We start from the raw sequence: 24,530 nt of genomic DNA on the forward strand, positions 1-24,530 counted from the left end.
GAGCTTGTTTTTTCTCGATCCTTAAAGACGGGTGTCGGTAGCGACGTGTCTGACTGGACGAATGATTCTCTTAAGTTATCAAAAGGTTTGCCAAGCACCATAAGGAGAGCAATGTTCAACATTTCCCGTATCAAGAAACAAAGTGCCGGTGCCTTCAATTGGACGTATGACCTGAACTCAGTGTCAACGATACAGATGAAAGCCGCAGGTGAGTGAGCTATATCAAACCGTTATCACATATAAATTGTGAGCACATCAAGGTTAACTGGGTTTTGGCTGAAAACTCTTTCAGAGCCCTTAGTATAGACTTTAACACTAATTTTGCAAGTATGGTGAATCTGAACTACACCAAGGTCATTTCTGCTATTAAAAGTTTAATTGAGCAGTGGTCTAAACGTAACCTTACGGTGCTGGGGAGAGTTACTGTAACAAAGTCGCTCCTTTTGTCTAAGCTTACTTTTCTTATTTTAACTCTCCCAACCCGCCTAGCAATGTTATCAAAGAATTAGATTGTATGTTCTATTACTTTATATGGAGAGGGATTGACCGTGTTTAATTGAGCAGTGGTCTAAACGTAACCTTACGGTGCTGGGGAGAGTTACTGTAACGAAGTCGCTCCTTTTGTCTAAGCTTACTTTTCTTATTTTAACTCTCCCAACCCGCCTAGCAATGTTATCAAAGAATTAGACTGTATGTTCTATTACTTTATATGGAGAGGGATTGACCGTGTGTCTAGGAACCAGATGATTCAAGGCTATAGTCATAGAGGAGTTAAAATGATTGACATGCATTCGTATATAAAAGCCTTTAAGGTCACCTGGATCCGCAGATTTCTAAATTCAGATAACTTGGGTTGGGTCACTCTTTTGAAGATTTCGAACATTCATGATCCTTTAGCACTCGAGGGAGGCCACCAGGCATTGCTGATCTATTTAAAAGGGACCGCAAATCAAAACCATTTTTTTGATTGATGTTCTTAATGCTTGGTGCAGCTTTGTTAAATGTCATGTACCTGCCAGTCAAATTGACGCTTTGAAAAATGTGTTATGGCATAATCAGAATATTATGATCGGTAACAAACACATTAACTATAAACACTGGGCCAAAAAGGGTGTTAACTTCGTGTGTGAAAATTTTTGACTCGCAAGGTGTGGCTCTTTCTCTTGTGGCATTCCAAAGGAAATTCAGGGTCAGAACAATTTTTATAAAGTACGGGGGTGTGGTCAATGCAATCAAACATTCCCTCCGTAATGTACTGAATGGAGAAACCTCAGAAACTGCTCGCCCTTTTTTACCATTTAATTTTGAGACTTTGTTGATGGGCATAAAGGGCTCCACCCGTCTGTACAGTGTTTTCACTTCCAGCAAGAAAAGTTGTGCACAAGTTTATTGTTAAATGGGAAGAAAAAATTGGTGTGAATTTTCCGATTCGTAAATGGCACGTTTTTTGTGGTTTACCCTTTAACTGCACATGTGACACCAAGTTTAATTTATACGTTGGTTCCAGTTTAGATTGGTGCATAGGGAATTATGGGTGTAAATTCCTTGCTTTCTAAAATTGGTCGGAAGAATTCTAATCTGTGTACTTTTTGTAAAATGGAAGAAGAGACACTAGTCCACTTCTTTTGTAATTGCAAGGTGTCTCTGTATTTTTGGCGTCAGATAAAACACTGGTTGACTAATTCACTGAACATTGATATTATTTTTGACAACACGACCAAGCTGTTTGGAGTCCTTAATAGAAAATGGTCTGCTCTTAATTTGATTCTCATTCTTTGCCGTTTTCATATTTATCGGATGAAGATGAATGACAGAAAGCCCTCGTTTGTTCAAAAAGGAAATAAATCACTAGTTTGTAATGGAAAAAAATTAATGATCTTTGTTAAGAATAACAACTTAGATAAGTTCAATACCAAATGGGAGCCTTTTGTATTGCTATGTACCAACTAAATGCCTTGCATAATCATCAATCTTCGTGTTTTTGCAATTTGCCATTTCTCTCTTAGTATCGTTCTATAAGTTGTTGGTTTTACCAGTAGTTTGTGTAGCTTTGTACATTGAAGAAACTTGAATAAGTTTCCCCCTCCAGGGAAAAAAAAAATGTAATAAAAACCACAAACGTAATAACAACCATACATGTAATATCAACCATAAATGTAATAAAAGTCAACCATAAATGTAATAACCCATCAACCATAAAGGTAATAAAAATCAACCATAAATGTAATAACCCAATCAACCATAAATGTAATTTAAAATCAACCATAAATGTAATAAAAGCCATTACAAAACAAAAATATTCAATAATCATTAAAATAGCCTAAATTTCCGCGGGTTCAAAAACAAAACAAAAACGAAAGCATTACAATGAGAAGAAAAAAAACTGTTTGGAAAAGAAGAGTGAAATCGTACATGTAGCCTGCAGAGAAATGTTGTGAATAGAGAAGACAGTGTAGCCACGAAGACAGTTCGGATTGATATTGTCCCAGGACATGGGTGCATCAAACAACTTTGTTAGTGTATGTAAAGGCCTTAAGACAAACAGAAAAAGTAAAGCCGGTACATACTCACAGTATTTCAGTAATCTGTAATAGTTAAGGCGCAATCATGGTAAAATGAAGAGCAATTTTATGGGACAGGCTATTCTGAAACTATTGGAGGCTTGTTTGTGTTTTAAACGAAAATTTGGACTGGAGAGAGGGAAGGGCGTTGGATGAGTGGTGGTGGGGGGGGGGGGGGGGAATGTGGTGAGGAACAGCATACATCTTCCATGAAGTTTCCCGTATAAACGGTATGCCTAGAAACATTCTAAGTAAGATTTTGTACTTTCTCATAACGTGTGAGATGTCATATCTGTGATAGTAATTATTACGTAAAATGTAATGCCGGCATGTTATATGTATGAGGAGTGCAAGGCATTAGTTCTTACGCAACAGTCTGTTGTATGACTTGGGAGGTGGGGGGGGGGGGGGCAAAAACAGAGTAAATTATTGCCAAGCCACAGGTTTGCTCAAACAGTCTTCGGCCAATTATTGTTGTGTAAACTTGTGTGCGGGAAGTTGAAAGTATTTCCGGCGGCGGCCAAAAGGAGGCTGGGGAGCAAAAAAGTGTATGTAATCGATGGCCAACGGGCATAAGGTATTTAACCATGCCTGGACCACTTCTAATTATTTTAAAATGATATTACAAGATCTCTGTGTCGGAAGTGCCTTTTATGGGAGGGTGTCAGAGCATATTTTCTGTGCGTTTATATACGCTTCGTCAGTCACCATTTTGTTTTGTTTTGTATCAACTGTAAGTTTTTTTTAACTTAGTGCATCCAGTGTGATCCTATTCTCATTCTTCCGTGTGTGTTGGACTCAAGGTGAAAGTTGATGAACATTATTGTTTTTATGTTGGGCTATGTCTCACCCGTTTCACTTGAGTAACGGTGTTTATTACATTTATGGTTGATTGGGTTATTACATTTAGGGTTGACTTTTATTGCATTTTATGGTTGATGGGTTTATTACATTTATAGTTGTTATTACATTCATGGTTTTTATTAAAGGCACCTGGAAACAGTATATGTTTATCAACAATAAAACAATTTTTGGAGTAATTGTTTGTCACGATTTATATGTTAAAAACATTAATTAAGTACTTGGGGGTTGACTCCGCCTACCCCTTTTGTGACGTAGGAAAAGGAAGACTTTGCCTCGATCAAACATAGACCCCCCCCCTCCCCTCGATGCGTAGATAAACACACGTGCAAAAAAGTCGCATAGTTAAATAAAAATAGCAGCAATAGCTTTTGTAAAAACCACTAGGCGTTCAACATGTTCAAGTTTCAATGTACGTATGTGTGTAAAATCGTGTCTAAATTTGGTTTGATGTGCCATGTTCCCAGACGTAATGTACGGGGGCCTGACTACAAATTGAATTACGACACGAACAGCGCCCTCTCGGGTCGGGGCCTACTCGTAAATTTGTAAATACAATCAAAACGATTACTTTAAACCTTTAGTTAACTGTTTATTCACATTCCTCTCATAAAACACACACATTTTAGTGACAAAGGCTTTATTTAAAAAAAATACAACTTCCAGGTTACTTTAAAATTTATAGGTGATACAGCTTCATGCCACTTAGAGTATTTTTTTACCTCCACAGCAACTCTTTCACCCACATTCGTTACCCGTACCGTAAGCCTCCATGACGATGTCAGTCTGACAGTTACACGAAAAACACAGGACGATAAGATTTCTAACATAAAATGGAGAAAAAATGGCGGCGAGGTGATAAAAACAGGCACTCTGCAGTTCGACATAACCAATGCCAGTTCAAATGACAACGGTATTTATGAGTGTCACTTTCTGCATCAACGTGGTCAAGGAAACCAAGCGCTAATGAGACTAGTCGTTAGAGGTAATCCGAACGATTTTCTTGTCTATTGGGCAATTCGTTGTAGGTTTTAGCTTCTCTGTTTAGTTTACTCACCCAATGAATGATTAAAGGTATTCAATTTATGGGGTCGTCCACCATCATAACTTAAAACAAAACTACAAGCCATACCACTGGGGATATGGCTCACCTTGGAAGTCCCATTTCAAATTAAGATGTTAAGATCACTGTTTTGCACTTTTACATGCACTGTCGATGTTTTTGCACAACTTTTGGTCAAGGCAAGAGTGGTGATGTGGCCAAAATTGCCAACCTGGTGTTAACAAACATCAATCATCCTCTTTATGGGTAGCTTTCGCCAGGGTTTTTTGTGTTAAGTTTATTTTCATACTATTGCACGAATAAAAAACACATACAAAAATAAACTTGACAATTGTCAATTTGTTTGAAAACACACCAAACCATAACGTAATGTTCTGTACAAGAATGCTTTCTCAAAGTTAATGATGACGGGCGAGCGTGCAATGGAAAACAATCGTATGGAAAATGAACGGTGAAAGGAAGAAAAATGCACGTACGAAAATTGTACTGTGTATGACCTAGCGTGCAATTGTACATATGCTTTCTATCACGTACAGACATTCATCCAATCAAATGGCAATGATCTGTTTAGGTTTTATATACAATTGTCTAGATCTCACGTCGAGTTGCCGTGACTATATCTGAACCGGATCATCTCGATTAAACATTGCTTCACGTTCATACAAGAGTGTTTGCAATTATTTCCCTCTCAAACAGACCAAAACCAAGCGCTATGCAATTGATGTGGCCCGCTGTCAAACAAGTCCCATGAAATTCAAAGTGAAACTACTTTATTTTTCAAAGGGAAGCGGGTTTTTTTTTTTGAGACATTAAATATGTTGAACAATGCTAAATACAAAAAGTATTGTCAGATATGTTTTTTTTTCTGTGACAGGATGCCCGAAAAATAAATATAGTCCACCAGACTGTAGCACAACGTGTCCGAGATGTCTTAATGGTGGTGTTTGTGATGACGTTGGTGGTGAATGCATTTGTCCACCTGGATTTGGTGGTCAACGTTGTGGAAGAAGTAAGTATTTAAAAAAAAGGACGATATTGTACAGCGGATGATTTGAAACAAACCCAAAACACAACACAAAGTCAGTTTACTATCGAGTGTAATTGCAGAAGCATATCATAAACTAAAGATCTTGACACAACCGTAACGTAGCCAGCTATATGTTACTGATGAGCCAGTGAAGTATTTCTTTTTCAATGACAGTAAAGTTAACTTGGTATTGGACATTTCCATTCAACTAGGACTGCACAGCGAATATCAATGTTGCTTTTTCGATATTGGATTTGACCCGATATTTCTTGAGTGACAATGATTCGACGTAATGAACACCGTGTGCTGCTCGTGTCAAACAAATATACAAGCATGTGCATATAAATGTAATACGACCAGTATTTATAATTGAAGTTGATTTCATGTGAACTATACTTAGTAAAAAGACCAAACACCTTTGGCCAAAAAGGGAGCCTTCGCTGCAATGCTGTTGGATTGCCATCAACTGATTCTACCTGCAGAGGAATGCTGTTCTGTTTACCAGATCCATACGGTTGTAGCTGTGCCGCTGGGTACCAGGGACTTGAGTGCAATACAGGTACACTTCCTTTTAACTCATACAGTCAGTAAGTATCTTCAAAGAATGTGCCGTGGCTAAACTAAAGGTGTTCTTGGGCTAAAAACACCAATGTTTTGAATTGCTAAGACTTTCCATGAAACAAAAATACACGCTGCTGAGTACACCCTTCTCTTTCCCGTGTTGCGCGTCTATTACCTGTTGAGGCAGGTGTAATGAGGATTTCACCTTTAAATGAGATAATGGTAAACAAATACTTACTTACACTTTATCATTGATATACAACAAGACCGACTTAATGTTGAGCATCCCCGATAGGCAACAAAAAGTTCGTCCTGTGTACACTACTTTTCATAAAATAGTTGATGTATCATGATAGCCAATGCAGCAGTGCAGCAGACTCATTGACAAAAAAGTGATTAGATTTATAAAATAGTGCTCGGGCGTATCATAGCACTATTACTTATTTATTCCAAGACTTAGTGAGTCAAATGTTCAGTGTTTTAGCGCTTTCTCTCTGGTTCTTTCTTAACTGGTTCAGATTGTAATGATGGAACATACGGTGCCAACTGTGCCCAGATATGTCACTGTGCCGAAGGGGCGTCATGTGATGGAACAACGGGTCGGTGTAATGGAGATTGTGCAGCGGGATACAAAGGAGTTAACTGTCAAGGTAAGTACTACAGCTTTCAAGTTGTAATTTAAGAAGTACCAAATTTGATATGTTATGTTAATATCCACCACATCTCTCTTGCTGTTTTTGCAGTACAATGTACTGCTGGCAAATTCGGTAAAAACTGTACAAAAACTTGTAACTGTGCCGACGGGATTGTGTGCAATGGAACAACAGGTGAATGTCATGGAGACTGTGCAACGGGATACATAGGAAATAACTGTCAAGGTAAAGACATAAGGCCTTTTCACAATACAACAATTCTTCGATTCTCATTTCTGGCATACAAATCTGTTTGCATTAAACCACATTAATGTGAACAATAATTTTCACTATCGAAAGCTGTGGCTAGGTTTATGACAAAGTTTTGTATCGTCATTATTTGTTTAAGTGATTACCAAACACATACTTTCCTTCAAGCTGTTCTACGTTCCTGTTTTTTTTTTTTCAACAGAGCAATGTCTTCACTTTGACAATAAACGATCGTGCAATACAACATGCACAGCATTAGGTAGGTTGCTTTCATCTCATTTGCCAGTATAAGCAATGCTGCTTTCTCACTACAAATAAACTCTTCAACTTAGTGGTTCAATAAGACAATCGTATTTTGCTCAAAATTAACTAAAATAAATAGATATTCAAATTGCAAATTAAATTCTTATAAGTGAAAGTGGTAAGGTATGTTATTTCCCAAAACTAATATGGTAGGCGTTGTTCATGTGCCTTTCCGAGAATGTCCGTGTGAGTTTTTGTACCCATGCTTTAAAGGAACACGTTGCCTTGGATCGGACGAGTTGGTCTATAAAAAGCGTTTGAAAACGTTTGTTATGAAATGTGTATGATTAGAAAGATGTTTTAAAACTAGAATATAATGATCAACAAAATGGCACGGTTTTGATTATACGTCGCGAACTAAAACGGTCGGCCATTTATGCGAAGAAAAAAATGGCCGACCGTGCTAGTCGACGAGGTAAAAGGAAAACCACGCAATTTCGAGTGATACTTGTGTGGATCATTATCATTCTACTTTTAAAATCATAACAAACGGTTGAAAACGCCTTTTAAAGACCAACTCGACCAATCCAAGGCAACGCGTTCCTTTAATTCTGTTCATTCTGTTTTATTAGCTACTATCTCGCTCCTTTTTGCTCATTGAGCAGTGACAATGCGTCGTTGGTCTCCATTTCAGATCCCGATATGGAACCGAAACGTTTCAGCGTGTCTTCTTATTCTGCTAATGATTCATTCACTCACACATTATCTTGGGAACCGGTAATTTGCCCAGCAAAAGGTTTCAGTATTGTGAACTACGTATATAAGGTCCTTGATGGACGTGGGAGTGAAGTGGAACCTGTTGAAATCGAGGGTATTTCTGTCAACCTCAACTTGAATCATTGCACAAGATATCAACTCGAAGTAGCTGCACAAACGAGTAAAGGCATCGGAAATTACAGTATGGTACCTTACTTAACAACTAAATCAAACGGTAAATTGTAATTAAAAGAAGCAAATTCTACATAATGTTAAAGTAATATGTTTGTGTTATTAATTTGGTTTCAGGTGCCAATTAACCATAGCTACATATTGAAACACGCTGATACAATGGCTTGCGTTGTCCTCTTTTTCAATGTGCTAAAAGTCAGAAGTAATGTTCAGGAACAAGTAACTATAGATCACCTTGTGTTTTGCAAGCTTGGGAATAATTAAGGTACCTGACAACACACGAGGACGAGGCGTCAAACATTTTATATTCAAGTTCCGGCTAGAATTATACAAAATTTGTGTTGAGCAGTTAACAAAGTTCTACAATTTACATCTGTGACTCAAGTCCGTAATCAACTAATGAATAATGATAAACAAACAAGTTTTACTAGCATGGAAATGTCGGGATGGTAATTGTAGTTTTTTCTTTCTTGTATCTGTTTCTTCTTAAAGTTCCCAATCCTGTAACAAACGTAACCATCTTAGACATCACTGATACTCAACTGTCGCTATCGTGGCTTGCTTTTGTTACCGACAAGCAAAGTCCTTGTCCAGCCATTGACTACATGGTGACCTATGACCTCATACACATAGAGCAGTGTCAAATGGTCAATAGACGTATTGACACATTGTATACAACGTCCACTTCAATCACCATCGACAGACTTGAAGCATACTCAACATACATGGTGAATATTACATCCAGAAATCAAGTTGGAAGTGCATTCATCACTGGTACCATAACAACAAAACCATCAAGTTAGTATTAAGATTTGGTGTGATATATCCAGGAGAGTTATGTTTTGCTTCTTCAACTGTGCTGTTCTTATTAATCCCATGAAGACTGAAGTCTGTATACAACTCCATTGTGTAAAGGAATTGTTTCCTAATTACTGTATTTTTTTTTTTACAGGACCAAAAGCACCAATTGTAATTGTAAACTCAACATCTACAGATTACATCGAGGTCGCCTGTGAGCTTCCTTGTGGAAGTAAAGGTGGAAGTAATATAACGGAGTACGAATACAGGTATCGAACAGAACATGAAAAAGACTTCATCCAGCATATCGCAACAGCGAATAAACTTATCAGGATTACTTCCCTGACACCATGTACTTCATATATATTTCAAGTGAGAGCTTGGAATAGCATTGGAGAAGGTCCATGGTCAAATGAGACTTGGCAAGAAACAAACAAACAAGGTAATAATAATAATACAAATAAAAGCAAGGGTCATGCTGTAAATACTTGCCCCCAAAAACATGACTCGCATTTAACGAATAGTTGTCACGACGATACCATCTCTGCACCGTGAAAAGAGACAAAACTAATGCTTGTTATTAAACAAATAATTTTTTTAGGGATACTTGGGGAAATTAATGGACACTATTTGTGATTGTCAAAGACCAGTGCTCTCACTTGGTGTATCTCAATATATGCTTAAAATAACAAAGCTGTGAAAACTTGGGCTCAATTGGTTGTCGAAGTTGCGAGCCAATAATGAAAGAAAAAATCACCCTTGTCACACGAAGTTGTGTGCTTTCTGATGCTTGATTTGGAGACCTCAACTTCTAAATCTGAGGTCTCGAAATCAAATTCGTGGAAAATTACTCCTTTCTCTAAAACTACAATACTTCTAACCTCTCCCCATTGCTTGTTACCAAGTAAGTTTTTTGGATAATTATTTTGAGCAATTACCAATAGTGTCCACTGCTTTTAAAGAGAACTCAAATCATCAAAAATATAGCCTTCTTTTTCAGTCATATGCACATGTTCTGGGTTAAACCTTTTCGGGATGGTTTCAAAACCTTTGTCAAATCTGTCTTAATCTTTGGAAGTCATGCTTACTTACTATGTTTTTTTGTTTTTTTAATTATGCAATATTGTTGTGATTTATTTTTGTACAGCCCCTCGGACAATTAAGTTATTGGATATCAAACCAGACGGCCATGGTAATCTGAATGTGTCTTGGCAGGCAAGAAACACAAATCATTGCCCTGCCAATGGATACATGGTGACCTATGATCTTATTAACCTTGAGCAGTGTCTGATGGTCAATAGACGTATTGACACATTGAATACAACGTCCACTTCAATCACTATCGACAGACTTGAAGCATACTCAACATACATGGTGAATATTATATCCAGAAATCAAGTTGGATATAGTACAGCCGTCAGCGGTACCGCGACAACAGAACAATCAAGTTAGTATAAAAGTTTGCCTTTTCTTCCACTGTGTGAGCCTCGTAGACCTATGGAGACTGTACACATTTGTAAACAACTCCATTTGTGAAGGTGTTTTCTTAATAATTATATATTTTGTTTAATGTGGCTTTCCTAAACAGGACCAGAAGCACCAACTGTAACTGTCGCTTCAACATCTAAAGATTACATCGAGTTTGCCTGGGAGCTTCCCTGTGGAAAAACAGGTGGACATATAACAGAGTATGAGTACAGGTATCGAAAAGAAGATGATACCAACTTCATCGGCTCTAACACAGCAGTGAATGAACTTATAAGTATGACTTCCCTGACGCCATGCACTGTATATATCATTCAAGTGAGAGCCTCGACCAGCATTGGAAAAGGACCATGGTCAAATAAGATTAGGCAAAGTACAGCAATAAAAAGTAATTCATTATTATATTCAACGTCATGATAGCCATATTATTGAAGCATTCACGCAGTCCAAATTATTATTTATTTTTTTATGAAAATGATATTATAACAAACAACCTGTTGTTTCGTTTTGCGCGAGAGGGTCTACATTATTGTGCAAATTCATTACAATCAAGTTTGTGTATTAGTTGTTCAAAGTAGTGAAGTGGTGTCATAATTACCGCAATGTGATGCTAGTGTTTTGACAAGTTTTTACTTCTCAAGGTCTGCCATTCACCCAATGCCACCAACAAAATTGTAAGAATCATTACTTAGGGGAATTCAAATCGTAGAAATGGTAATATGTTTGTGTTATTAATTTGGTTTCAGGTGCCAATTAACCATAGCTACATATTGAAACACGCTGATACAATGGCTTGCGTTGTCCTCTTTTTCAATGTGCTAAAAGTCAGAAGTAATGTTCAGGAACAAGTAACTATAGATCACCTTGTGTTTTGCAAGCTTGGGAATAATTAAGGTACCTGACAACACACGAGGACGAGGCGTCAAACATTTTATATTCAAGTTCCGGCTAGAATTATACAAAATTTGTGTTGAGCAGTTAACAAAGTTCTACAATTTACATCTGTGACTCAAGTCCGTAATCAACTAATGAATAATGATAAACAAACAAGTTTTACTAGCATGGAAATGTCGGGATGGTAATTGTAGTTTTTTTCTTTCTTGTATCTGTTTCTTCTTAAAGTTCCCAATCCTGTAACAAACGTAACCATCTTAGACATCACTGATACTCAACTGTCGCTATCGTGGCTTGCTTTTGTTACCGACAAGCAAAGTCCTTGTCCAGCCATTGACTACATGGTGACCTATGACCTCATACACATAGAGCAGTGTCAAATGGTCAATATACGTATTGACACATTGTATACAACGTCCACTTCAATCACCATCGACAGACTTGAAGCATACTCAACATACATGGTGAATATTACATCCAGAAATCAAGTTGGAAGTGCATTCATCACTGGTACCATAACAACAAAACCATCAAGTTAGTATTAAGATTTGGTGTGATATATCCAGGAGAGTTATGTTTTGCTTCTTCAACTGTGCTGTTCTTATTAATCCCATGAAGACTGAAGTATGTATACAACTCCATTGTGTAAAGGAATTGTTTCCTAATTACTGTATTTTTTTTTTTACAGGACCAAAAGCACCAATTGTAATTGTAAACTCAACATCTACAGATTACATCGAGGTCGCCTGTGAGCTTCCTTGTGGAAGTAAAGGTGGAAGTAATATAACGGAGTACGAATACAGGTATCGAACAGAACATGAAAAAGACTTCATCCAGCCTATCGCAACAGCGAATAAACTTATCAGGATTACTTCCCTGACACCATGTACTTCATATATATTTCAAGTGAGAGCTTGGAATAGCATTGGAAAAGGTCCATGGTCAAATGAGACTTGGCAAGAAACAAACAAACAAGGTAATAATAATAATACAAATAAAAGCAAGGGTCATGCTGTAAATACTTGCCCCCAAAAACATGACTCGCATTTAACGAATAGTTGTCACGACGATACCATCTCTGCACCGTGAAAAGAGACAAAACTAATGCTTGTTATTAAACAAATAATTTTTTTAGGGATACTTGGGGAAATTAATGGACACTATTTGTGATTGTCAAAGACCAGTGCTCTCACTTGGTGTATCTCAATATATGCTTAAAATAACAAAGCTGTGAAAACTTGGGCTCAATTGGTTGTCGAAGTTGCGAGCCAATAATGAAAGAAAAAATCACCCTTGTCACACGAAGTTGTGTGCTTTCTGATGCTTGATTTGGAGACCTCAACTTCTAAATCTGAGGTCTCGAAATCAAATTCGTGGAAAATTACTCCTTTCTCTAAAACTACAATACTTCTAACCTCTCCCCATTGCTTGTTACCAAGTAAGTTTTTTGGATAATAATTATTTTGAGCAATTACCAATAGTGTCCACTGCTTTTAAAGAGAACTCAAATCATCAAAAATATAGCCTTCTTTTTCAGTCATATGCACATGTTCTGGGTTAAACCTTTTCGGGATGGTTTCAAAACCTTTGTCAAATCTGTCTTAATCTTTGGAAGTCATGCTTACTTACTATGTTTTTTTGTTTTTTTAATTATGCAATATTGTTGTGATTTATTTTTGTACAGCCCCTCGGACAATTAAGTTATTGGATATCAAACCAGACGGCCATGGTAATATGAATGTGTCTTGGCAGGCAAGAAACACAAATCATTGCCTTGCCAATGGATACATGGTGACCTATGATCTTATTAACCTTGAGCAGTGTCTGATGGTCAATAGACGTATTGACACATTGAATACAACGTCCACTTCAATCACTATCGACAGACTTGAAGCATACTCAACATACATGGTGAATATTACATCCAGAAATCAAGTTGGATATAGTACAGCCGTCAGCGGTACCGCGACAACAGAACAATCAAGTTAGTATAAAAGTTTGCCTTTTCTTCCACTGTGTGAGCCTCGTAGACCTATGGAGACTGTACACATTTGTAAACAACTCCATTTGTGAAGGTGTTTTCTTAATAATTATATATTTTGTTTAATGTGGCTTTCCTAAACAGGACCAGAAGCACCAACTGTAACTGTCGCTTCAACATCTAAAGATTACATCGAGTTTGCCTGGGAGCTTCCCTGTGGAAAAACAGGTGGACATATAACAGAGTATGAGTACAGGTATCGAAAAGAAGATGATACCAACTTCATCGGCTCTAACACAGCAGTGAATGAACTTATAAGTATGACTTCCCTGACGCCATGCACTGTATATATCATTCAAGTGAGAGCCTCGACCAGCATTGGAAAAGGACCATGGTCAAATAAGATTAGGCAAAGTACAGCAATAAAAAGTAATTCATTATTATATTCAACGTCATGGTAGCCATATTATTGAAGCATTCACGCAGTCCAAATTATTATTTATTTTTTTATGAAAATGATATTATAACAAACAACCTGTTGTTTCGTTTTGCGCGAGAGGGTCTACATTATTGCAATCAAGTTTGTGTATTAGTTGTTCAAAGTAGTGAAGTGGTGTCATAATTACCGCAATGTGATGCTAGTGTTTTGACAAGTTTTTACTTCTCAAGGTCTGCCATTCACCCAATGCCACCAACAAAATTGTAAGAATCATTACTTAGGGGAATTCAAATCGTAGAAATGTTTAATTTTTGTTTCGTAAGCAGGCCTAGTTGCTAATAATAATGTAATTTGTGTTCATAGATTTTTGAAAATCTTGATCTTTGGAAGTTATTGTGCCTTAGTTTTGATGATATGCATTTTATACAGAACCTTTGGGTGTCAAGAATGTTCAAATCGAAGCTGACAGCCAAGGTAGACTGGTTGTGTTTTGGGAAAACAGAGATGTCAATCACAACAATCCGTGCTTTGCTACTGGCTACTTTGTGACCTATGAACTCATCAATCTGGAGCAATGTCAGGAGGTGGACCATGTCGGTGTTTCATCACTGAACACTTCCGATACAACCATCACTGTCGATGGTCTTCATCCATACTCCACATACAGGATAAATGTCACATCGAGCAATGAAGCTGGTGATGGACCCACGAAATCCAAATCAGCGATTACAACAGAAAGAAGTAGGTGAAATTCATCAATGCTTTATAGATCTACCATTTATTATATCTATTCTGTCAGCCTCGGAGTGAGATAGGCATTAGGTCAATGTAATTTTTATTGAGAGATCTGCAGATTGTCTGACTCCCCCTTGAAATATGTTAACATTGTCTCCCGATTAGGTCTCGGCGTTGCGCCCACATTAAATAGCAGTAGAGTGACATCTAGTAGCATCTACATCACATGGAACCCCATCCCATGTGGCAGTAGAGGAGGTAGTATTATTGGTTACAACGTGATCTTGTCTCCACAGAGCCAAGCCAGTAAACCTGTTCAAGTGCCAAACACGCATGCACAGTTTGACAACTTATCCCCATGCACATCGTACACAATCAATGTCACTACTATTAGTACTGGCGGAACGACATCGTTTAACCAACAGGAAACAACTGAGTCAGTCGGTACGTATGGGTCAGATAACAAAATAGTAATCAATTTAATTTTCGATTTTTGGGGTTGAACCAAGGATTGACCGTTAACTGCCGTGTTGCCAGGGATCACACCCAAATTACGAGAAAAAAAAAATAGAAAACAAATTATGACAACTTTGTCAACTAATGTTTAATACAGATATATATCAATAAAACCGGGCCTCTGGTTAATAATGTTTTTATTCACTAAATCTTGTTGTGTGGTGTTTTTGATATCATGAACGTGTAAGTATATTGATTTCCCCTTAACCGTTGATCGCAATCTACTATTTCGTGCATGGCATTTCCATAGCTCCAGAAGCTGTTACTGACTTTACTATCAGTCGAAAACGCCATGATCAACTGCGAGTATCATGGACAGCACCTGGTACCAACTCTGGCAATCCTTGCCTCGCTTCTAGCTACCTGGTGACCTATGAACTCATCAACCTGGAGCAATGTCAGGAGGTTGACAATGCCGGTATTTCATCACTAAACACTTCCGATACTTCAGTCTTAATAGAAGGATTGAAAGCACACTCTAAATATAGGGTCAGTGTTATCGCGCGAAATGAAGCTGGGGACGGAACAGCGACAACTAAATCAAAAATCACAGGTGAAAGAAGTAAGTATTAATTGTCAAAATGCATGTGTTATAATTGTTTGATTTACGTCCAACACAAACGCGCAAAAGATGTAATTATTTATCTTTTGCAGATAGTGGAACAAATTAACTGCTGCATACTCGTTAATTATTTTAGAGCATTGCAATTTACATTAAATGTTGGTGCTTTCAGCCACACCATCTAGACCATGCAGATTATAGTGTATCATCGTCAAAATGTGACAGGCGCTTGATTTCAAAGCAATTCGTGTGAGTTGGTTGAGCATCACGACCCTTGTGAATTGATAACAACAACAAGGCGTTTACATCCCAAAGGTCATTTTGAACATTTCAATTATTTGAGCTCACTCATTATTTAAAGCCATTGGACCCTTTCGGTACAGGAAAAAAAAAAAAGTTCACAGATTTACAAATAATTTACAGGGTTTACAGAAGGTAATGGTGAAAGACTTCTCTTGAAATATTAGTCCATGAAATGCTTTACTTTTTGAGAAAACGGTAAAACAATATAAATTCTCGTTAACGAGAATTACGGATTTGTTATAAACACATGTCATGACACGGCGAAACGCGCGAAAACAGGAGTGGGTTTTCCCGTTATTTTCTCCCGACTCCGATGTCCGATTGAGCCTAAATTTCCACAGGATTGTTATTTTATATATAAGTTGTGATACACGAAGTGTGGGACTTGGACAATACTGTTTACCGAAAGTGTATAATGGCTTTAAGATCGGTATGTTTTAAGTACAACCACATAAAAAAAGGGATTGCTATGAACCATAAACGACTGTATTATTTGATGATTTACATGAGGCCCCCAAGCTGCGCCTACGTTTAATGAACGTGAAGTGACTGCCAGTAGCATCAGCATCACCTGGAACCCCATCCCGTGTGGTAGCAGAGGAGGCAACATTGCTGGTTACAGAGCTGAGTTGCATCTAACTGGATACGTAACTGGACACGCCCAACATACACAGAGTGTGGATGTAAGGGGAACGTCTGTACGGTTTGTCAACTTGTCTCCATGTACATCCTACACCATCGCTGTAACTACACTCGGGACAAGCGAAGGCACATCATTTGAGCAGGAAGAGACCACATATACTGTCGGTATGTACATAACATGGAACTGTTTACCAACATTAGTCTGACGGTAAAAACGCATTACAAACACAGCTTCGCGGGGGAGAATGTCCGAGACACGTGCTTACCAAGAAGTAAAGTACCTTTGTGGGCTGCATGTCGAGTTTTGACTACAAAATAAGTTGCATATTATTGTTCTTATAAAAGCACCAAGAAGAAGGACGACAAGTAGGCCTAGAGCTGCTTGATTATTTCAATAATATTGGAAATTGCTTTAAATGGCTGGGTTAATTCGCTGCTTCATTTTGCTCTCAGGGATGCAATATTGGACAAACAAACTTAAAGAAACGAATAACAACATCACATCTGTCTTTATAAACTAGCTCCAGGACGAGTGACCATGCTACGGGCAAACCCAACCTCAGACGCAACTCAGATCCATGTTGTTTGGCAGAACCCCAACGCCAACAACTGTCCGGTCTCTAAATACACAGTAGAATATCAACTCACGAACAGGTACGTGTTTTATAATCACCAAATAGCAGGCAAATTCAATGCTTAACCCTGAGGAGCCCCATGTGACACCGGTGTCACATTTTAAAAAAAAACATTAAAAAATTGAAAAATTAACAAACCCTCATCAAAACACCCACCAAAGCCCAAAGTGAACTCTGTGTCACATAATAGCCCCCCTTTTTTACGGATATATAAATTTTTGACCAGGTCATGACCTCTTGAAGGTTGACGAAGAAGCCATACCTACTTGCACGATATACTTGACATTTTGACGTTTTTTTTCTCCAGAAATTATGTTACAATGCAATAATTAGTACATATAATAATGATCAGTATATAGGAGAGATTATGTAGAAAAAAGATTACGGGAAAATAACTTTTATTTCTATAGATATGGGTGATTTACTAATTATGTACACCGGTGTCACATTGGGCTACATTGGGCATGAAATACATGCCTAAAATAGCGTCTGTGTGGCAAATCAGTAACCAACCGTGCAATGAGTTTTGCGATTGGGTGCGTTCTAACTTGTACGCTCTCAAGTGTAACGCAGGACTTATTCCAAATTAGGCGATTTTGGACCTATAAATGTCAAACAGACCATATCACACCTTGAGTATTACGATATTGCGCTTTTCTAACTCTGCGTATTGCGCTAATGTACTTTTGCGTAAATCGCGTTTGTGTGATACCTTATAATTATTGTTATCTTCAAGTACGCGCTTATCCTCCAATCAGATTTGCAGAATGGAATGGTGATAAAGACCGTATTGAATATGACGTCACCGTACATATATCTGACCTACAACATGACGTCTGTGCGCGTTTGCGCGCAAGTTGCGTAGAAACAAAGCCAGGAATGTTGCATGCTGCGTGCTTCATTGATGTGTGCGTTTGGACGCGCATATGGTTTGCCGTACAAAATGGCGACTTTCGAATAGCGGAGAAGCGGTTATTCAATACGGTCTATGCACGCGCCCATATCACTACCTGCGTATTGTGTGTTCTATGTCACACGCCAAGTGTGCTTGAAGATAAATGCGTTATAACACACGCGCTCTCATGGAATATGAACAAAATCTAGCGCGTCTGCGTCCCATATCCAACGAGGCCAAAGGTAGAGTTCGATATGTGACGCAATTCCGCTATATTTTTTCGTATTTCCGTGAGCGCGCGTGTGATAACATAATGAGCAACATTGATTGTAAACTGTTTGTAAATAGTACCCTTGTAACATACAGCTAAGGTTTTTCAAAATGTGTGCACTTAATCACCCAATGTGACATATGTGTCACATTCCGTAACTATGGTCAAATGAGGTCAAATTGAAAAAAAAACATTGACACCCTAACTACTTGATTTGTACCTTAAAATAATTTTTTTTTCATTGCCAGTTTTCCTTGGGTTCCCTAGGGTTAAGTATTTCGTATAATATAAACTGTTTAGTATAACTATGCAATTGTTTGTTTCATCTCAGATCTTGATCTTATCCACCGATAAAGTCATTAATTAGAAAACATCTACAGACATATAAAACCTTAAAAAAATACTATAACTTGAATGAGAGTACATTTTTTTCAAATATCATGTGATATCGGTTCTTCACTTAAAAAAGAAATGAAATGATGTATCATATTGAAGCGATGGTCAGCCGACCACTGTTTGAATGTGTAAGTTAGTATAATAAACAGGTTCAGAATTAACTACGATTTTTTATTTTTTGCCTTTTTCGGTAATAAATAGCAAATTTTCTTGAAGATGTTTTCAAAGTGTTGAAATTATGCTGTTTTTCCCCATAAAATATTTTTGGGAGAACAAATTCAGTATCGGGTGCACAAACTTAGCAAGAAAAAGGAGGTGTAGATTTGTTTATCCCTTGAAACTCAAATCAAGCTGAAAAGCGGAAGGTATAGATTTGTTTATCCTTTGTTGCTCAAATCAAGCTGAAAAGCGGAAGGTATAGATTTGTTTATCCTTTGCTGCTCAAAACCAACCAAGAAAAAGGAGGTGTAGATTTGTTTACCCCTTGAAACTCAAATACGTCAAAATGTGCGATATATTGTAACAAATAAGTGGAATTTATCTAGTTTTAAAACGTTAGCATAGCAACATTAGATTGATTCGTAAAATCTACAGCATGTTTTTCACGAGTTGGAGGATAAAATGGTAAAACAAAAACTTATTGCTTTAAAATCTTGTTTCGAGAGCAATTCTCAGACCATAATGAAAATTTTAAGGTATGAACTTGACAAATAACCAAAAATAAACAGGTTCACAATTCAATAAAAAAAAATTAGTTTTGTACTTTTGTTGGTAATATATAGCAACTTTTCTTGAAGATGTTTTCAAAGTGTTGAAATTATGCTGTTTTTTTCTCCATAAAATATATTTGGGAGAACAAAGTCAATATCGGGTGCACAAACTTAGCCAAAAAGAGGAGGGGATAGATGTGTTTATCCTTTGGTGCTCAAATCAAGCTGAAAAGTGGAAGGGATAAATTTGTTTATCCTTTGCTGCTCACAACCAACCGAAAAAGAGGAAGGGATAGATGGTTGTATCCCTTGAAACTAAAACACGACAATGAGTGTGATATAATGCAACAAATACGTGTGATTTATCCATTTTGAAAACGTTAGCATAGCAAAATTAGATTGAGTCGTAAATTTTACAGCATATTTTTCACGACTTGGAGGAAAAAATGGTAAAACAAAAATTTGTTGCTTTAAAATCCTGTTTCGAGAGCAATTTACAGATCATAATGACAATTTTAAGCTGTAAATTTGAAAAATAACCAAATCTAAAAAAAATACAGTTAAATATGAACCTGTTAATAATAGTAATGTCCGTCCAATAGCTTAAACTCGTCACTGTTCTTTTATCTCGGTAATCGCAGACGCAAACACTCTAAACAGGCGCAGGAACGATATTTCAGATTAATGCCAGCCACTCAGATTTATGTGTTTTTTCGCACAAAATAACCGATGGTGTGATATCCTTTATAACAATTTTCCTTTAGTTGTTGTACTAGGAATAAATCCTTTAAAATAATTGTCATATTTAAAGGGACCAGTGTGACAGTGAAGTTTCCCAGAATCGTGAGCAGTGGCTCGATGGCTCCCAGTCACCAACAACCATAGCTGGATTATACCCTCACTCTACATACATCGTGTACGTCACGCCTTCTAATAGTGCAGGAGCAGGGGGAAAAGAATCAGCGATGGTCATCACCAACGACACTGGTAGGTATATTAAAACTGGTTTGTACGCCTTGATTAAAGTCAAGATGTGGGTTAATGGAGCTTTTACCAATAAAACAAATCGCTTTCCTTTATTGAAGGATTGCAATTGTTAGTCAAAACAAAATAGCAAAATGGATGCAAAGGTATGCATAGGGCACGTGACCCTGGAGTTTGCGCATTATAAATATTTTGTTTTTTCTTATTATCATCTTCATTGATCAAGGGAGGAAATTGGTAATGGTATAGTGTGTAAATAAATTATAACAAATGAATTGAACATGTTCAATGTTTACTTGAATGTATTGTTGGTAAACTCAAATGTCGTTCTGACTGAAGGATGAAATCGTTGATGCACTGCTGTATGTATACAATCACGACACTTAGTAAACAGACCATCGTTTGTTTGTTTGTGTAAAAAATTGTTCCCAATTTTAGCACCTTCCGGTCCTCCAAGAGATGTGGAATCTACTGATATTACCAACCAAACCATAGCATTCTCATGGAAACAACCAGCGTGTGGTCAGCGTAACGGAATCATAACCCAGCATCATTGCAGACTCATTGACAGTGAAAAAGGAGTATTCGAGGAAGATACAACCTCTAGTACGGGGGTAGAGTTCACTGGTCTAGTTCCCTTCACGTCGTACACACTGTCAGTATCTGCAGAGAATCAGTTTGGTTCAGGACCAGTTGCTTCATATACGACTCAAACAGAAGAAGGAAGTAAGTAGTGTAATATCGTTTAATGTCTACACGCCTATAATGCACTACATCAAGACAATGATTGTTTTACTAGTTTCAGTCACCAACATGTATAATACAACTTTTATACATAGATTACTATGTTTTCTCTTATAAGACTAGATGTAACAACAAATAACATCTCACCCGACTGCCCCTTCCCAAACATTCAAGCCACCTGGAAATACATATTTGTTTTCAAACATTAGAGTATGTTCCTGAACAACAAAATAATTGTTTTTAGTAATTGTTTTAACGACTTATTATATGTTGAAAACAAATAAATAAAGTTGTGTGGGGGTGACTCCGCCTACCCCTTTTGTGACGTCAATCGAGGCAGACTTTGCCTCGATCGAACATCGAACATCGAACACACGTACGTGCAAGTACATTCAAGTCTTAGTCGTGAGTTTGTACGTTTCGAAAAAAGTTTTTTTCTTGCATTTTTTCCGGCAATGTCGACCCGGTGTATTGCTGCTGGATGCAGCAAAACAACTAAAGCTGGGGTCAGTTTGTAAAGTGGTCCGGTCCGACGTCTTTTCCAGTGCTGTGCAGCAGATACTTCGAGCCGTCGTGCTTCAAGAATCCGGAATACACTACACATTTTGACATTAAGATAAAGGTTATTTTCTAAAACATAACGCCATCCCAATAATTTGTCCAGCTAGTTGGGTAGTCGAAGAAGGTACCTGAAAGACGTAACGAACCTAAAAGAGCATTTGCCTAACATGAAAAAAAACATGTATTGTTTCAATTTTGAGGGCATGTTTTTAGCTTGCGCGAAGCGTCACTATGTTGTGTTGTCACTGCGCCTCGATTTACGTCACAAACAGCGCGCTCTCGGGTCGGGCTTATTTTCAAATTTGTAAATAACATGGAAACTAATTTTGTAAAACCTTAGTTAATTGTTTATTCATATTCCACTCATCAAAACACATATTATAGTAACAAAAGCTTTATTTTGACAAAATACCACTTGCAGGTGACTTTCAGCTGAATGTGAACAACATGAGTTCCCCCAACATACCTGACCCCAAGAAACACACAAACACTATTTAGTTACAAAACGATGGTGGCTCTGTCTTAATAGTTGAACCATCCTGGTGTACTTCATGTTTGCTTGGATATTTCTCTCACATATTATTATAGTGTGTGTTTTGTTTTAGTATAGAAGTACTGGAAGTGTTGTTAACATATTATTTCAGTTCCTCCGCCCCCAAGCAAAGTAACTTTTCCAGTTACGAGGAGCGACAGGATCACCGTAGCGTGGAACGCTCCTAGTCCTCCTCATGGCATCATCATTAGCTACGAGATCCGCTATTGGAAGACAGGGTCAGGTAACCAGACATTGGGAGATACAATACGAATCACAAAGCAGCTTGCTAGTCGGTACCAGACGAAAACGATTATGGCCCTGGACAAGAGTACTAGTTACTCAATACAGGTATTTACATTACATCCAACGGTGTCATCGTAATCATTACCGAAGCTTTCCTGCGATGATTCTATTTTCTTGCACTTAAGTTGCAAGTATTATTTTCTTTCTTCATTTTCCATCCCCGTTTTCAGAATGAAAGGGTTGGTTCTTTAGGACTTCGTAATAACTTCAAACCATTTATTGAGAGGGGCTCTCGCAAAGCTGGTTATTTTTTGGGGGGCATGATTTAAGTTGTCTCGATAAAGTTTCTTGCCGTGACATATTGAACCCTGTATAGTGAATAATTTACCTCAGAAGATGACATTTTAACCCAATTTTTTTTGACATACCGCCCGATGCCAGTAGGCTTACATCTTCTTGATGAGCCCTTGGTTGTTATTATCAGGAGGAACAGATAATCAGTGCAATTTATTCCACAATTAAATGCATATCAAAAAAAAAGGAATATAAATAAACGTGAAACAATTAAAGGCACTGGACAATATTGGTAAATTACTCAAAATAATTGTTAGCATAGCAACGTACTTGGTAACGAGCAATGGAGAGCTTTTGATAGTAGCAAAATTATTGTGCGACTAGGGTTTTTTTTCTGGAATTATTCTCTCGCAACTTCGACGACCAATATTGGTTTAAATTTTGGCAGTTTTGTTATTGTATGCATTTATTGAGATACACCAAGTGATAATACAATTACCAAGCGTAAACAATAATGTGTTGACTCTACACAACAACAGTCATTTAGTGACCACAATTAGGCTAGGTCTGGAAGGGCTGTAACGATAGTGGTATTAACGGGGACAAAGGGGAGAGAAAAATGTATCGATATTTGAATCCACAAAATACAAGTAGTATTATCCTTCTTTGACATTTAAATATACATTGTAATTCTCTTTCAGATCCGAGCTGAGACAAGTGTTGGACACGGTCCATGGAGTGACATCTCAACAGTCACTACTGTGCCCAAAGGTTACACGCTAATGCCGTTTGTTTTGAATAAAGATCTATAATAAAACTCTTCAAGACTAAATCAATTCGTTATGTATACATACAAGGCGTTACTGATGAAGTAAAACAATTTAATAAATACATCAACAATAAAAACAATAAATTTGAAAAAACGTTCACCAATTAAAATAAAAATGCAGCGGAAACTTTCCTCACTGTATATTTTCGTATAATATGCCCAACACTAATTCATACCTGACACTAGTAGGCTGGCGTACGAAGCATGCATGTATATTTTTTAATCATTGTATTTTTTATTTTATTTTTTTATTTATTATTTATCCAATTTGTTCCTTTACAAAGTTCCTACACCTCCAAGCAACGTGACTTTCCCAGTAATCAGAAGCGACCGCATCACCGTGTCGTGGCTTCGTCCATCTCAAGGCGATAGCATCAATTACGAGATCCGCTACTGGAGAACAGGATCTGGAAACTCATCATCGGCTGAGATAGTTAGAGTCAAAGATAATCAACAGACTGACCTTCAAACAAGAGAGATCACGAACCTGGAAGGAAATGTCAGTTATTCATTCCAGGTATGGTGCCAAGTAAACCACAGGCAATGCTGCATCAGAGAAAGAATTAAAAAAAATGCTCCCAAAAGGGTGTTCAAACTGCTATGGTTAATAAACAGTCAATGTCATCAGCAGACTGACCTTCAAACGAGAGAGATAACCAACATGTGAAAACGGTTTAACCTATTCATTCCAGGTATGGTGCCAAGTTAACCAAAGGCATTGTTTAACAATACTTTTGAAATGTCAATGTCATTGAATTGTTTATGGTTTGGTCCTTTTTAGATACGTGCTGAAACACATTTTGGACTTGGAGGATGGATCAACGTCTCATTATCTGTAACATTGCCACACAGTAAGTTTATATACTTTTCCCGTGGATACTTAATATGTAATATCTACATCAAGGCAACAGG

The 24,530-nt window shown here is 37.5% G+C and overlaps 2 protein-coding genes and 1 long non-coding RNA gene across 3 annotated transcripts in view; all 3 read left to right on the forward strand.

Moving 5' to 3' along the window:
• On the forward strand, positions 1 to 24,457 carry LOC139946296 (protein sidekick-2-like). The gene is made up of 22 exons (XM_071943920.1): positions 1 to 208; positions 4,153 to 4,407; positions 5,360 to 5,494; positions 5,913 to 6,071; positions 6,592 to 6,723; positions 6,817 to 6,951; positions 7,178 to 7,234; positions 7,913 to 8,209; positions 8,659 to 8,964; positions 10,553 to 10,664; positions 12,147 to 12,319; positions 14,193 to 14,504; positions 14,664 to 14,942; positions 15,265 to 15,576; positions 16,390 to 16,686; positions 17,043 to 17,175; positions 20,240 to 20,415; positions 20,851 to 21,138; positions 22,362 to 22,600; positions 23,491 to 23,560; positions 23,903 to 24,158; positions 24,400 to 24,457. The coding sequence occupies exons 1-22, from the start codon at positions 112 to 114 to the stop codon at positions 24,455 to 24,457; spliced, it is 4,278 nt and encodes a 1,425-aa protein (XP_071800021.1). The 5' UTR covers positions 1 to 111.
• Positions 18,869 to 19,248, forward strand: LOC139945898 (uncharacterized). The gene is made up of 2 exons (XR_011787190.1): positions 18,869 to 19,033; positions 19,184 to 19,248. It is a non-coding gene; the product is annotated as an uncharacterized lncRNA (long non-coding RNA).
• The window catches only part of LOC139945886 (angiopoietin-1 receptor-like), a 6,895-nt gene continuing 6,821 nt past the window's right edge, over positions 24,457 to 24,530 (forward strand). The window contains exon 1 of the mRNA XM_071943390.1: positions 24,457 to 24,469. Within this exon, the coding sequence (XP_071799491.1) occupies position 24,469 (1 nt within the window). The 5' untranslated portion in view covers positions 24,457 to 24,468. The remainder of the gene's footprint in view (positions 24,470 to 24,530) is intronic.

The sequence above is a fragment of the Asterias amurensis genome, chromosome 13, assembly GCF_032118995.1.
Source record: "Asterias amurensis chromosome 13, ASM3211899v1".
Classification (NCBI taxonomy): Eukaryota; Metazoa; Echinodermata; class Asteroidea; order Forcipulatida; family Asteriidae; genus Asterias; species Asterias amurensis.